We start from the raw sequence: 16,057 nt of genomic DNA, 5'->3' as shown, positions 1-16,057 counted from the left end.
ATTACTTTTTTTAATACTGTATTTGAGCCGGTCTTTGTACGTTTTGACCGTATAAAAACTTAATTATCGTCAGTTGTGAAACAAGCATTGTGACGTAGAATTGTCAAATTGGTTTAATTCACCATACGAATTGTTACAGATTACTTTTGTAATACCGTATTTGACCCAGTCTTTGTACGTTTGGCCATATAGAAACCTAATTCTTGCCATTGTAAGAATGAGTTGTACCTGCTGTACTCTACTGCCCTTACTTTTTAACAACTTTTGCTTTTTATTATTTTACCTCTTTTCTTATCATTTTACTTCAATTTATTTGTTATTTATGCACTGCAAAAACTCAAAATCTTTTATTTCTAGTTAAAATGTATCATTTTTAGTTAAAGAAATCTCATTACGCTTAAAACAAGACTCATTACTGGAAAAAACAACAATTTTCACCTGTTTCAAGTACATGTAGATTTTCACTTAAAATAAGTAGAAAAATCTGCCAGTGGAACAAGATTTTTGTGCTTGTAATGAGAAGATAAATCTTGTCCCACTGGCAGATTTTTCTACTTATTTCAAGCGAAATTTTACTTGAAACAGGTGAAAATTGTCAAATAAGTTATTTTTCTTGTAATGACACTTGTTTTAAGTGTAATGAGATTTTTTTGAGTAAAAATGAGACATTTTAACTTGAAATAAGACAAATATTCCTGGTAAGATTTTGAGTTTTTGCAGTGTGTTTTAATTGTGTCTTGCTGCTTTTAATGTTGATGTAAAGCACTTTGAATGACCTAGTGTTGAATAGTGCTATATAAATAAACCTGCCTTACCTTGATGCCGGTGTCTGTGTCCCCCCCCCCCACAGAAAGCTCTGGACATGAGCAGAGAGGAGTACGGGACGTTGCCTGGATGGAAGCAGGTGAACCTGAAGAAAGCCCGAGGACTTTTCTGAAGTGATGCGAGAGCCTCGGCGGGATGTTGTTCCGGCTTCTCTGGTTTACGCCGGTGTGCCGTGGAGCTCGGGGGGGACTGCCGCTCCGGAGTTCAGCCCGTTAGTGTCGGGTCAGAGGCCACGCCAGGAGCCGCGACGGGAGCTTCATGCTGCTCCAGTCTGTGATCATGCTTTGCCTGCGAGAAGTAGGACGCATCTCTGAGTGGCCGTGCTATTAGTGTTCCTCTAGATTTACTACTAACGTATGTACATATGTACCATATGCAAGAGGGCCAGTGCAGTTCCATTGTCAGCCTTGCAGCCGTGTGTGGGAGCCACCGCGGGTCTGGCAGCCCGTCGGACTCCCCCTCACACCCTGTTATACCTGTATGAATGTCTGTGCGTTACAAATGATTTATATTTATATGAAACCCACATAGGAACTAAACACTACTTTAGATACTATTGAATAATGGAATAAAGTGTTTGATGCTGCAGAGATGTGTGTCCTGTGTTAAGTGCTAGATGTTAACAGAGCCTGTTGTACAGATCACCTTTGGCTGTTTACTAATGAAGCAGCTTTACATCCATGCACCACTATTATTGCAGGTTTGTCACATAGAAAGATTACAGGCTGGATTACAGATGAAGGCAGCGTGCGTGTTGATGGAGTGGCTTCAGTGTATAGTGCCTTGTTTGTGTACAGTTTATATACAGATCCTAAAATCCATTTTACAAGATTTTTTTTTTGTGCTCTAAAGAACTATTAGAGAAATAAACCTTTAAAGTTGGCACATTTGTCGTGTTGTTCTTCTGCAGGTAACATTTCTGTAGCTTCTGTTACAAGGTTGACGGCGTGTTTGGCTGCACGTTCTCCTGCCCTCCACTAGAGGGCGGTGCTGCGCTGTTTTTATTCACTACAGAACCCGGTCCAAGACTCCAGGGATTCTTCCTTGTTGTCAGCAGATCAAAAAAAACTACTTACTAATTATGACCTCAGATACCTGGAATGTGAACCCCTCCTTGAAGGATTCAGATCAATCACATCCTTAAAGTGTTTGTCCTTTTAGTCACGTGTTCTTCATCCAGACATTAGAAAAAGATGATTTGAATTTGATTTGAAGATTTTATTTTGAACATGCATGATAAAAAAGGAGTACAAAAAAGTAAAAAAAACAATGCATGTAATATATATATATATATATATATATATATATATATATATATATATATATATATATGGTACAGCCCTTCATATAATAATAGTTGACGGATCCACCAACATGCTCGAAACAGAGTAGGATTGAAGTAACCACTTATCCAGTCCTACCCCTGGATCTGACATACATTCTTACATATAACAAGACGAGTTTCAATAACTGTTCAATACAGTGATATAATACTCAATTATATCTATATATAAATATAGTCAAAAGCAAATCAAGGCAAACAGAACAAACCCCCAGCATTAAGTTGTGCTACTATGTATGTATGTACTAATAGAAGTAATTATAATGCATAGTATTACATTATCATTACTTTACTATAATAATACAATATAATAGAGAACAATAGACAGCAATGATATAACAATATACTTGAATAACTATATAAGAGAAGATATGCTATATATACTGGTTCTTATATTTACCTCCAATTATATACATAAAAATTACTATAAATCTATATATCGACATATCTACATATAACTATAAATCAGTATATATTAATAGAGATATAGATATATAAATACTGTACGTATAATATAACTCACTATATCTATATGCATACCTACATATAACATATCTATATCCATAATATGCATCTATATATCTACATATATTAATACATGTTCATATCTACATGTTTATTCGCATCTGTATTTTTAATAAAATGTTTCTTTGTATCTTTTTTTAAATTGTGATATGTTTTGACTTAGTTTTATCTCCATGTTCAGGCTGTTCCACAGTTTCATCCGCAGGTCGACATAAAGAAACTCTTCAATGTTTGTGCGTCTGTTGAGAACTTTAAAATTAAACTGACCCCTGAGGTTGTAGCCTCCCTCTCTTTCAAAAAATATCCCTTGTATATGTATTATTTAGGTAAAAGCAGTCAGTATAATAGTATCCCCAGCGTGGATCTGACCAGGTGGGACAGACATGAAGAAGTTGCAGTACTCCAACTGACCACCAGGGGTTGGGATGCCAGTGCAAGTCAGTCTCCTGGACGGTCTCCACGGTCCAGGTCCAACTTTGCAGGAGCAGTGAACAGAATTGTGGTTCAGACCCATTCTGGCCTCCACAGCTGGATTTCACATCCATAAACCTTAGACAGAGAGCTGATTGTTTTTGTGGCACATCAACTTTAAAATTATATGAAGCAACAATTACTTTGATTGCCTGGTATTATTTTTCATCGATTATTTTGGTGCCTGGCACAGCCGGCGGCTGGCCGCCGTCACTTCTGTTTCCTAGGAACCGTGTTTGTTACCCAGCGCTGTATCGACCCAGGTCTGCAACATGGCACCGTTCAATAGGAGGAGAAGAGGGTTCAACTCCAGTCTGAAACCCCGGGCTGACGTCCCGGAGGGCTGGCGTCCCGGAGGGCTGGCCCGGGAGAGAGACAAACTACAAGACCTAGGGCTGGAGAACCTCAGGGACCACAGACTGTTGATGCTTTTAAAAGCTCAAGACTCACCTCTTTAAATTGGCTTTTAGCCGATTCCTTTTAGTCTTTCTTGTATACCCTTGTTTTAACCAGCTGTTTTTGTTGTTTTAACCCAGGTCTTATGGTCTTAAGTTGTTCTTATGGTTGTTTTAGCAGGTCTAGTGCTTTCTAGACCTAGTTTTAGGATTTTATGTTATACTTTTAAACTCTTTTAGGGTGCATTTTAACTTATCTTATCTTAAGCATCTTATCCTGCGTATAATATAAGGATAATATAACTTAAAAGAAAGCATCTTATCCTGCTTTCTTTTAAGTTATATTATATTATTAAGTTATATGTTTTATTAGAATCAGAATCAGCTTTATTGGCGAAGTTTGAACATTTCCCGACAAGGAATTTGACTCCGGTTATTTCAATCACTGTACCCAGATTTAAAAAGTAGCAAACAGTAATAAACAAATGTGGCACTTATTAACATATATACAATTTTAAAAAAGTGAAAGTTGCAGCAGTATGAGGTAGACATGATTATTATTGGAAGGTGCATTGTTACAGCATATGATGGTGTTATTATAATTACTGTTATTATTATTATTGCACGGTGATTGATTCTCTGAGACTCTATGAGTGATGAGAGTTCATCAGAGCAACAGTTTGGGGGAAGATACTGTCCTTGTGTCTGGAGCTTCTGGCGTACAGAGCTCTGTAGATCTGTCCAGAGGGAGGAGTTCAACCAGTATGTAAAGTGCTTTGCGTTGCATTTTTTATTTTGTATGAAAAGCGCTAAACAAATAAAGGCTGATTTAATTTGATAGGGCGGACGCCAAGTCTTAATGAAGCATTAATTTAGTCAGGACATCTATCTGTTGAAGCCGGTACATGAATACTGTTTATCTGTCGGAGTTTCCGCGCAAGAGCTGCGTGGATCCTGTTAAACGCTCTGTTACCTACATGGAGTTGCAGGTGAAAGCCGTCCAGCCTGTCAAACCTCACTGTCTCATTTTCCAGGCCGGCCTCCAGCTCCACACACTTGCACACCGTCAGCGCTGAACACTGTCAGATGTTCTCGGTATCAGCATTTGGCCCGCAACAGAACCACAGCCATTATGGCGCTTTTCCACCAGTACCTACTCAGCCCGACTCGACTCGCCTCCACTCGGTTTGGTTCTTTTCCACTAGGAGTCTAACGTGCCGAGTAGATACTTTTTCTGTTTCTATTCTGCCGAGGTTCTAAGTGGCTGTATCTGACATCATCACACTACAGGCCACCGATTGGTCGGGGGGGTTGGAGTCAGACGTCTGAGTCAGGATGTGACATCATTTGAGTTTGAGTTTGAGTTTATTTCGATCAGCAATCATTGAAAAAAAAGTCCATCCAACAAAACAAGAAAGGGTACGTAAGTCTGACCGAAAGGGTTAGGGCTGAAGCTAACGAGCTTATAGATTCCCTAACCTTTATACCATCAAATCATATAGCATACGTATATACAGTACGCACACATACACATTGATACATTCATGCATCTACACCCATATACAGTGCACGTACTCATATACACATAGATTTTCACACGTACACACATACCTACCACCTATACATATAAATACACATACACAGCTTATACCAAACATAATACCAGAGATTCAGTTCAATTGTCCCCTAAATCGTGATTATATACATTTCAAGAGCGACTCCCAGCTCCTTGTTAATTTTTTTCAAAGAACAATGGCGTTGTGTTAAATTTACATCAAATAAATGCCACAGAACAAGCAGCAGATATATCAACTCATCCATGTTCTCCGTCTTTGGCGCCTTTACTTCTTCGTTTGTGCCGCACAATCAAATACGTCACAGCAGCTTCACTCCAACACTCCTACTTCTGATCTGGGTATTGAAAAGAAACGAGGGCAAGGTGAGTTGAATCAGGCTGAGTAGGTACTAGTGGAAAAGCTCCATTGGAGACGACCTCCATGCAGTCAGGGCAGGGTAGCGAACCCAGCAGGTCTCTGTCCGTGCAACTGTTGCTGGGTTGGTGCTGGGTGTTTCTGAGGCCTGCCCTGAGACGGCATTGAGAGCAGAAGGTGCAGCCTCTTCCAGAAAGGTTCTGTTGCACGCTAAAGTTGCAGCATGCTGGCAGATTCAGTTACACATGCTTCCTCTGAACTCATCTGGCCTGTGAAGAGTTTGATGTGGCTGCTCAGTGCGTATCCACCTACCTTCTCCTCCCCTCCCACTCAGAGCAGACCCCCCCCTGCAAGAAGGTGGGATGTGCTGTATATGTTGCTCTGCACGCACCGCCGGTGCCAGGTGTGTGTGTGTGTGTGTGTGTGTGTGTGTGTGTGTGTGTGTGTGTGTGTGTGTGTGTGTGTGTGTGTGTGTGTGTGTGTGTGTGTGTGTGTGTGTGTGTGTGTGTGTGTGTGTGTTTTGACTCTGAGCCCAGTTTCAGTGCTCAGCTCCAACCAGCTTTCTTTTCATGCATCCAATCCTTTTGCAGGATGCAAACAGAGGAATGTTCACCACTATTGTATACACCTATGATGAAAATCACGCTTTTCAAGGAGGAAAAAAGGAACTCGTTTTAAAATACACCGTTTGAGCTCATCACCAGTATTTTGTAAACGGACTGTTCGCTAGAGGATAATCAGTCATTTTCTCAAAAACACAGTATGATTGTGTGTCAAATAATTAAAAATACAAAAATGTGCATGTCCACAGGAAGAAATATCTAGGGTTGACAACCGTCCCTTTAAAAACGGAATCGTCCCATATTTATAAACTAAAGTACGTGTCCCGTATGGAGCTGAAAAGGGACGCACTTTGTCCCGTATTACTGTAGAGTCAGAAAATAGTCATAAAATGCCAATGAAAAATGGCATTGAGCTAGTTATTTTTTCTGTTTTACTACAACTGTAGCCTACAGTCACAAATATTTGTGACTGTAGTTTTCTACAGACTTTCTGTTTGCACTTTTGTTATTGCACTAAAAATGTGCACTATTACAGAATGGATGTTCTGCTTTCTTTCTATTGTTTATATTAATTTATACAATTTTAAGTTAAGCAGGATGGGTTTCTGTTTAAGAAAGATACTTCTATTATTCAGTTCAGTTTGTTATTTTGTATTAAAGTGAATTGCTGGATAATAATTTGTTTTCCATGTGTTCATGGCATTCAAAAATATGTATCTAATTCAATTCAGGTTTGAGTCAAATAGTTAAAAAATCATTTCACTCACAAAAAAGGGGCTAAGAAAATTCACCACGCCAGGAAAGGTGAAGGCAATCGGGTTGGCCGGCCCTGCTGATGAGGTGTCCCTTATTTATTTTTCAGGGAGTTGGCAACCCTAGACATGTCCCCAGTGCTATCGTTGAAGACATCTTTGGTCTCAGAACGGCGACGTCAGAGTGTCGTTCTTTCTACTAGCAGAACCAATCTTAACTTCTTGCTGGATCAGGCCTTCAAAACTACTTTGCATCCGACTAGTAGCTCATACTGCAAAATAATTCCATGCAGGTACAGAGAAAGAAGCACGTCAGCCACCCGGAGAGTTTATTGTTGGTGTTCCGTCTCGTTAGCAGGAAAGACAATCAAGCGCCCTGCGAACGTATATGAGCCTCTTGAAACGAGACGAGGTCAGAAGTGTAACCTAATGTTCCCATCACACGACCAGCCGATGACGTTAGTCACAACTGCATTCTACACTACCAGTGCACAGAATGTAGTATGCAGTATGCAGACAACTGTACAATCTGCAGCATGCAAGGAATGATACAGATGGTGTGCTACTGCTGCAAAAATGACCATGATCAAATTAACTAGTCCATGGTCTTATTTAGAGCCATACAGTATACAGTATATTGATTTTAACCAAAGGTAACATGAAGCATGAAAAGAATTGTGCAAACTGCAGTATGTGAGAAGTACAGTACGGGATGGTTTGCCTTTTCCTGGGAAGTTTTTAGGGAGTTTGCATTCTCAAAAATGGCCTCTATGATATGAAGTACGTGCATGGACCCGGTGAAATGAGCTCATCCTCTTCTTGACCACTGGTCTACTGTTCAAACATTGATGGTTGAAGTGCAAAGACCTAGAACTGGACATTCTAGTTTTCTGGATTCAGCTGTCAGGTGTAGATGTGAGGGGGGCCACCTTAAAAAAGACAATCCATACACTCCCTGTCAGCGAATGAGGAACCAGGTTTAGTGTTTTAAGCACATGAAAGGTCATTTCCTTCACTTCTGTCACTCTCGTTTAGTTTTTTAATTCAGGAAACCAATAGCTGCTGGAGGGAAAATGTAAAACATACACATATATGCATGTTCAGTAAATACGGAAGAGTATTAGGGCCATGCAGGAGAAAGAATATTTGAGAGGGGAAGATTTTTTTTTATCGTGCACTTCGAGAAAAAAGTCGAAATGTCAAGAATAAAGTCGAAATTTCAATTTTATTCACAAAATTGACTTTTTTCTCAACATTTCGACTTTTTTCTCGAAATTGCACTTCAACGTTATTCTCGACATTTCGACTTTTTTCTCGACATTTCAACTTTTTTCTTGACTTTTTTCTTGACTTTTTTCTCGACATTTCGACTTTTTTCTCGACATTCCGACTTTTTTCTTGACTTTTTTCGAGACTTTTTTCTGGAAATTGTACTTCAACATTAATCTCGACATTTTGACTTTTTTCTCGTCATTTCGTCTTTTTTCTCGAAGTGCATAATGAAAAAAAAATCTTCCTCCTCTAAAATATTATTTTTATTTTTCTCCTGCCTGGCCCTGATACTCTTCCGTAAGTAAAGTACTGAAAAGAGAAAACAGAGGTCAGTTTCCCCGACTCAGGCTTTTGTGTTTAGCTGCTCATTTAAAAACAATATCATGATTACACTTCACCCTGAGCATCAGCTCTCTGCAGCCCCAGCATGGAGGCAGGATTGTAATGCAGGACCTGAACAGCTACAGTAGGATGTGATCAGAAGTGGCGCCAGGTAAAGGTGAAATGCTGATGTTGGTGATTAATTATAAGATTATGCCAAGGGTAATTAAAATATCAATCAATATTTACTGGGCCATATGCCATGGGTGCGTTTGCACCGTGAGAATTCTAATAGCCCCAAACGGGGGTGAAAGAGGCCGTTGGCAGGTATCTCCCTAATGCTCTTAACCATCTGTCAACGCTCAGCCCTCTGCCACCGTAGCATAATGTTTTGTTTATGATAACATTGTTAATTCAACACAGGCTTAGGTGCAAAGTGGCACAGTTTAGCTCCAGCGCCATTTATTCTCCAATATTTGCGTTTGGCGGCGTGCCTGCCCCTGCAGCCCCCCCGCTCCCCTTCATGCAAGCACGACGACAAGCAAGGGAACAATAAGAGTCCAAACTAGGCTTAGTGCATCATCTTCTTCTTGCCGTGCCTCCGTTTTGTTTCTATTTATGTGTGGATTACTACTCGCTCTCAGCGTCACAATGCAGATGTGTGTTCCTTCCTCTCCTCTACGGCTTCAGGTTGGAAAAAGAAAAAAACCCTCTGAGCCCAACACTTCCTGTCCAGAGTCTACAAAAGCGACTTCAAAAGGCTCCAAGTTGAGATGATTTATGGGAAATGAATTTCAGACAGAAGACTTTTTCCCCTCTTTTCTGGAGCCCCGGGCTCTTAGTGGTGAGCTCTGCTTGTTAACCCAGATTTAGATCTCTATCTTGATGGAGCCCATAAAAGTGGTGTGGATTTATACAGCGTGGAGCGCGGCCACGTGCCCCGGGTCCCTGCGCTCGCGGCGTCTCTGTTCGAGCCTCATGTCCAATTTAGACCTGGACGAGTCACTTTAAGAGCTAAATGGAGGCCGTTTGCAGCACCTGAGGCTGCTCATCTGGAGGAGTGAGAGGACCACACACCGGCGGATGAGATCTCCAGAAGTTCAGACTTCATTCCACAGATTTATGGTGGAATTAACTTCTTTTACTCTCCGCACACTTTGACTTTTAGATGGAAAGTAATATGACGGAGAGCTTTAAAGTAATCCTGAACTAAAGATCCAGCGCGTTTGGGCTATTTCTGTTTGCATATGAACTTTTTTTAGTTTTTTAGCCAATATCTAGATTTCGGTAACCAGGGCTGGAAAACGCTGACGGCTTGATCTCTCACACGCAGGTCCATTTCAATGACAGACACGGAAAACCAGCGAGATTTAGCAACATCAGACCCTAAGGTATTGACTGATGAGATATAGGAGGTCATTTTTTCCTGCACATCTGAAAAAGGAAACATTTGTCCCACTTTGCCAGGAAAATATGTGGCAATGTTACATTTTCAGGAAACCACAATTACATAGTACAATATGTCTGCAGCCCTCATGCTGGATTTGTAACTTTTGTTATGATTATTTTGTCTTTTTGGCTTACTTCTGGTTTATCTTTATCAAGGTGAAAAACACTTGCAGAAAACTTGTGTTCACCTCTTTTTGTCCTCTTTAAACACATGTTTTTTTGTTGTTTTCTTCTTTTTTTACATGGAAAACACTGTTTCACTCTGTGGTCTGTCCCCACAACAGAGTGTATACAAGTTCAGAGCCGTCGAAGAGCCGCACACGTCCACTTAGACGGAGTCATCAACCCAAGCTGCGAGTTTTAGGACTGTGGCTTTGCAGGAAAAGCTTAAAAACAACCGAGCTGGGACCTTATCCACACGTCTTATCTGACAGTTTCTGGCTTGATGTCGACTGACTTTCTGTAAAGGGAAAGCTTGAGGTAGGAGAAAAACAAAACAACACGCGTCATGTTTCAGAAATGACATCGTCACTGTTCCAGAAAGGCAGGGTACCGAAATAATCCTGCCGTGGCCCACAATGCATCTGTCATGAGCTTAATGGGTTGCAGTGATCGTTTCAAGGTTCAGCAGGTGGCGACTCCTCCCCGGGTCGCCGCGGTACATAAACCCAGCGGGCTGCATGTGGGCTTTAATTCTCGCTTTAGTGACTCCGGTGTGTGCGGGCTGCATTTCGGTTGCGACCGCAGTTTCAGGGTCCAGAAGGAAAACTGCTGCATCTCTCCCGAGTCGATTAAAAGGATGTTGCCTCTTGCCTTATTCCATCACATGTTTTGGCAATGCCTGTCTGTATTATCATTCTGGCAAAAAGTCAGTACATATGTATCCAATGTCACTGGAAAGGCAATCCCATGTTCTCCCAGAGTGCTCCTGATTAATGATGACTCTCAGGCCCCGTTTACATGTAGCAAAAATGGTGGAGTTTTCATGCGTTTTGGCCGTCAGCTCAGTCACCAAAAACGATCATTCCTGAAAACTCCGGCTAAAGTGGAGATTTGCAAAAACTCCGTCTTCACTTGTAAACAGAGAGAAACGGACATTTAGGCTTCAGAACGTCACATTATGAGACAGAAACATCACCAGAAACACCAGAAACGTCATGAGTGCCACCTGTGTTTACAATTTGTTTGGCCACCGTCAATATTTTCTTGTATGTTTCCTGTAGTTTTATATTCTAAAGTCACACTTAAAACACTTTGGTGTACGGCCTACAACTGTGAGAAGTGATTGTGCACTTTGTGTGTCTGTTGTTTGCCGTCTATTTTCTATTTTTTATTACTATTTTATTGGTATTATTGGTATTATTTTTATTAGTACGTTAGTGATTTTATTGATTTTAGTGATTTTATTGTTTCTACACTCTGTACTGTATTTTCTTTTGGTATTGCTTCATTTTAAATGTATACTGTACAGCACTTTGGTCGACCTCGGTCGTTTTTAAATGTGCTATATAAATAAAATTGACATTGACATTCACATTAAAAGTAACTCCACTTCTCTGTCGCTCCAAACGAAAGTCTCTTGTTCATCTTGGAAGTAACTGGAAGTTACTCGTGTCATTTGTTGATGTTTTTTTCCAGGATTCTGATTGGCTAGCATGACTTTATCTTCTCGTTACACTGCCCCCTGTAGGTTTGGCTGCTCATAGCACCTTAACAGCTATTTATGCAGGTTTGTGTAAATGATGGTATTTTTCAAAACGTAGAGAGGGAAATATCAATTTTTGTAAATACCCGGCTATGTGTAAACGTGGCCTCAGTTAAATTTACAATACAAAGAAAAAGTTGTGTACCTAGCAGGATTAACAGCCGCTAAAAACATGCTTGCTTTTCAATGGAAACCAGTACATCATCTACCAACATGTCACTGGTTTAATTTGTTTATGGACATTTTACATAGGGAACTTTCAGTGGCAAGAATCCATGGTGCGGGACCAGGACATAAAAAATATGGACACATGCCGTTGAAAACCTGAAAGAACTGAACATTGACTGAATGCTTTCTTGTCCTGCTTGTTTTGTCCTGTTGTGTTATTGTTGTCTTGTTGGATCGCTACAGGGTGGGTGGGGGGACGGGTGATTTAAAGGTTTTTGCTACACAATTGCGTGCATAATTGTTCGATTTAATTGTATGCATCAAAAAAATAATAAAAAAACAGTTGATCACAAAAAAAAAGTATGTTGCCTCTTGAGGGAGCTCCTCTCCCATTCTGCTCATCGTTCCTCTTTGTGTCTGCAACGCATTTCCAAATCAGAGCCTTGGGACAAGCCTTGTGAGTGCCCTCCCACTGCCACCTGGCATCATTACAGACTCTGATCTTCTAATCAACACCAATAAACCCCCTCCGTCCCCCCTCCGTCCCCCCCGCCTCCTCCTCCCTGCAGCCCAGCCTCCGGCCCGGCCGCCTGCTGGGAGCTGCAGGCTGGGTGTTGCTAACCAGGTGGGTGACGATGAGGGCAGGGCCATCTACATGTGGGCGGCACCAGAGAAAGAGGATTCAGGAACAGTGGCGGCTGGTGATAAAACATTTTGAGGGGGCGCACTGGCGAGTGGATTACAACACAACTATAAACTCTACTTGAACATCAATTTTGCTCTCCTCTCCTTCAGGCCAGCAAATTTTTCAATGACGTTCTGATTGAAATCTGTCATTTCACAAACAAGTCTGTTTTCCATGGAGAGCATGGCCGGTGCATTCAGCCTCTCCTGGTCCTGGTGTTTCTGAGAAAGGTTTTACCTCTTTTTTTCAATTCAATTCAATTTTATTTATATAGCGTCTAATACAACAGAGTTGTCTCTAGACGCTTTCCAGAGACCCATACCCAGAACATGACCCCCGAGCAGTTATTACATAAACAATGGCAGGTAAAAACTCCCCTAGTGGGAGAAAAACCTTAAGCCAAACAGTGGCAAGGAAAAACTCCCCTTTAGGAGGGAAGAAACCTTGAGCAGGACCAGGCTCATCAGGGGGGACCCTCCTGCCGAGGGCCAGACTGGTGGGTCAGGGACGGCAACAGCACAGCAGGCAGGTGGAAGCAGCAACGGGATGACCGGGGGTGGGGACCGCAGGCCAGCACACAGCTCCCGAAGCTCCGGCCCAATCAGCAAGTCCCAGGTTGGGGTGCAGGGTCAGGAAAAGACTTGTGCTCCGTAATGCAAGCTACAAGCCACCCACGGCCACCTGCAGGACAAAAGAGAGAAAAGGGAGGAGAAGGGGGGGCCAGCAACGGGATGACCAGGGGTGGGGACCGCAGGCCAGCACGCAGCTCCCGAAGCTCCGGCCCAATCATCAAGTCCCAGGTTGGGGTGCAGGGTCGGGGAAAGGTTGAGAAGGGGCAGGGCCAGGGAGAGGAGTCTTGAGGGACGAACATTCTCCCCCGCCCAAAAGGGGCCGTTACCCTGCCCCCCTCACTCCCACACTGCAGGTTCCGGTGTCCGGCAAAGGATGCTGCAACATGGACAAAAGAGAGAAAAGGGAGGAGAAGGGGGGGCCAGCACAAGAAACCACAGGAGCGACTCTGACACACTAAAGTTTACACTACCTAGAGATTTACCAACACCAGCTAGAGGTTTACTAAACACTAACTATAGGCTTTACTAAACAGAAATGTTTTAAGTTTAGTTTTAAAGGTGGAGGTGGTGTCAGCCCCCTTAACCCAGATTGGAAGTTGGTTCCATAGTAGTGGTGCCTGATAGCAGAACACCCGCCCTCCAAATCTACATTTAGATACTCTAGGAACTACGAGTAAACCTGCACTCTGAGAACGGAGAGCTCTGACAGGAACATAGGGCACTATCAGGTCTTGCAAATAATGCGGAGCTAAGCCGTTTTGGGCTTTATACGCAAGTAATAAAATTTTAAATTGGATTCTGAATTTTACGGGTAACCAATGGAGCGACGCTAACACTGGAGAGACGTGGTCTCTCCTGCTAATTCCTGTCAGTACTCGTGCTGCTGCATTTTGGATCAGCTGGAGCCTATTCAGCAAATTACTTGGACATCCTGCTAACAACACATTACAGTAATCTAGTCTAGAAGATACAAACGCATGAACTAGTTTTTCTGCATCACTCTGTGAGAGGATTTTCCTAATCTTTGCAATATTACGGAGATGGAAAAAGGCTATTTTACAAACCTGATTGACATATGGTTTAAACGACAAATCCTGATCGAAAATAACACCAAGATTTCTCACAGTTGCACTGGAAGCCATCGCAACACCATCTAATCCCTTCCTAAGATGCTCTGGACCAAGAATGATAACCTCTGTTTTATCTGAATTTAGAAGCAGGAAATTTCTGGACATCCAGTCCTTGATGTCCCTAAGACATGCCTGAAGTTTAACTAACGGTTCTGTTTCATCCGGCTTCATAGACAAATAGAGCTGCGTATCATCAGCATAACAATGAAATTGTATGCCGTGATTCTGGATTATACTTCCCAACGGCTGCATGTATAAACTGAACAAGATTGGCCCTAGCACTGAACCCTGCGGAACACCATAACAGACCCTTGACTGTTCTGAAGAAACCTCATGTACATGAACAAACTGGAACCTGTCAGATAGGTATGATTTAAACCAACATAGAGCTGTCCCTTTAATCCCAACAACATGCTCTAACCTGTGCAGTAAAATGCCATGATCTATAGTGTCAAAAGCAGCACTGAGGTCCAGTAGAACCAGTATGGACACTAATCCCTTATCTGAGGCCATAAGGAGGTCATTCGTGACTCTTTTCAAGGTTGAAAAGCCTCTCAGCTTCAGCTGTGGTCATGGGTGATCAGGATCTTTAAAAGAGTGACAGTTTCGGAAAAGACCTCGCAAGATTGTTCTGTTTTTAGGTCTGGTTGGTCCGGTCCAAGCTCCTTAATCAGCTTCTTTTCCTCCGGCGAAAGCTTGATGAAATTATAATTTTGTAATGAAACACTGCAAAAACTCAAAATCTTACCAGGAATATTTGTCTTATTTCTAGTTAAAATGTCTCATTGTTAGTCAAAAAATCTCATTACACTTAAAACAAGAGTCATTACCAGAAAAATAATTATCACCTGTTTCAATTTTCACTTGAAATAAGTAGAAAAATCTGCCAGTGGGACAAGATTCATCTGGAATCTTGTTCCACTGGCAGATTTTTCTACTTATTTTAAGTGAAAATCTACTTGAAACAGGTGAAAATGTTTGTTTTTCCAGTGATGAGTCTTGCTTTTTGCCTTTGAATATGAAGTCACATGGAAGAAAAGTTTAAGAACATACAATACACACTCACTTGGCCATTGAAACCTATGTATTTCAGTCTGCACAAAAAACAACTCTGAATAAACCCAGTATGGGATGGGAAGGCTTGAAAAATTAAAAGTCAAACACATTTTATGAGTGCACAGATGTGATAATTACTTTTTATTACGTAATTTATGTGTACTGTGTCTATATTTTTTCCTGTAATTTTATTGGGGGCGGCGCCCTAGCGCCCCCTATTGACAAGCCGCCACTGTACAGGAAGGTGGGAGCGTTTTACTAAAACTGCCAGAGGGGTCAAGTAACAAAGTACAAATACTTTTTTACCTTACTTACCGGTAGGTAGAAATTTTGGTTATCTATACTTCACTGGAGTAATTATTTTTCAGACGACTTTTTACTTTTACTCCTTACATTTTCACACAATTATCTGTACTTTTTACTCCTTACATTTTAAAAACAGCCTCGTTACTCTATTTCATTTCGGCCTTTAAATAAAAACTATCCAGTTAAATTGCTCCATCCGGATAGAGTGAATTTGGTTGTGGTTGTTTCAGATGTTCTTGTCCAGTTTTGTTCTTACATCCGTTCCCTCAGATTCCTGCAACTAAACTTGGATGTACATTCCAATAAAGGTTAGGATAAATGATAACATGAACATGAAGTTTGACTTTTTGCACCATTACAATACTTATAGGCAACTAGTCATCATATCTGCTGCTCTCTGAAACACATGTTAATGCTCAATAGTACACATATATGCTTCTTTAATATATTTGCATTATACTAAGATACATTCATTTTCAATGGCTTTGGTCCTTAATGGCTTTTTTCCCCCTTACATTACTTTTACTTTTATACTTTAAGTAGTTTTGAAACCAGTACTTTTATACTTTTACTTGAGTAAAAAACTTGA

At 41.2% G+C, this 16,057-nt stretch overlaps 1 protein-coding gene across 13 annotated transcripts in view; it reads left to right on the top strand.

Annotated features, from left to right (window-relative positions):
- svila (supervillin a) overlaps window positions 1-1,708 on the top strand; it is a 98,330-nt gene extending 96,622 nt beyond the window's left edge. For all 13 annotated transcript variants that reach the window (XM_061713148.1, XM_061713152.1, XM_061713149.1 and 10 more), the window contains one exon: window positions 851-1,708. In XM_061713148.1, coding sequence (XP_061569132.1) covers window positions 851-937 — 87 coding nt within the window. In that variant the 3' untranslated portion in view covers window positions 938-1,708. The remainder of the gene's footprint in view (window positions 1-850) is intronic.
- The last annotated feature ends 14,349 nt before the right edge of the window (window positions 1,709-16,057 follow it).

This window comes from Cololabis saira, chromosome 22 (genome assembly GCF_033807715.1).
Source record: "Cololabis saira isolate AMF1-May2022 chromosome 22, fColSai1.1, whole genome shotgun sequence".
NCBI classification, from domain to species: domain Eukaryota; kingdom Metazoa; phylum Chordata; class Actinopteri; order Beloniformes; family Belonidae; genus Cololabis; species Cololabis saira.
This window is presented reverse-complemented; position numbering and strand designations above follow the sequence as displayed.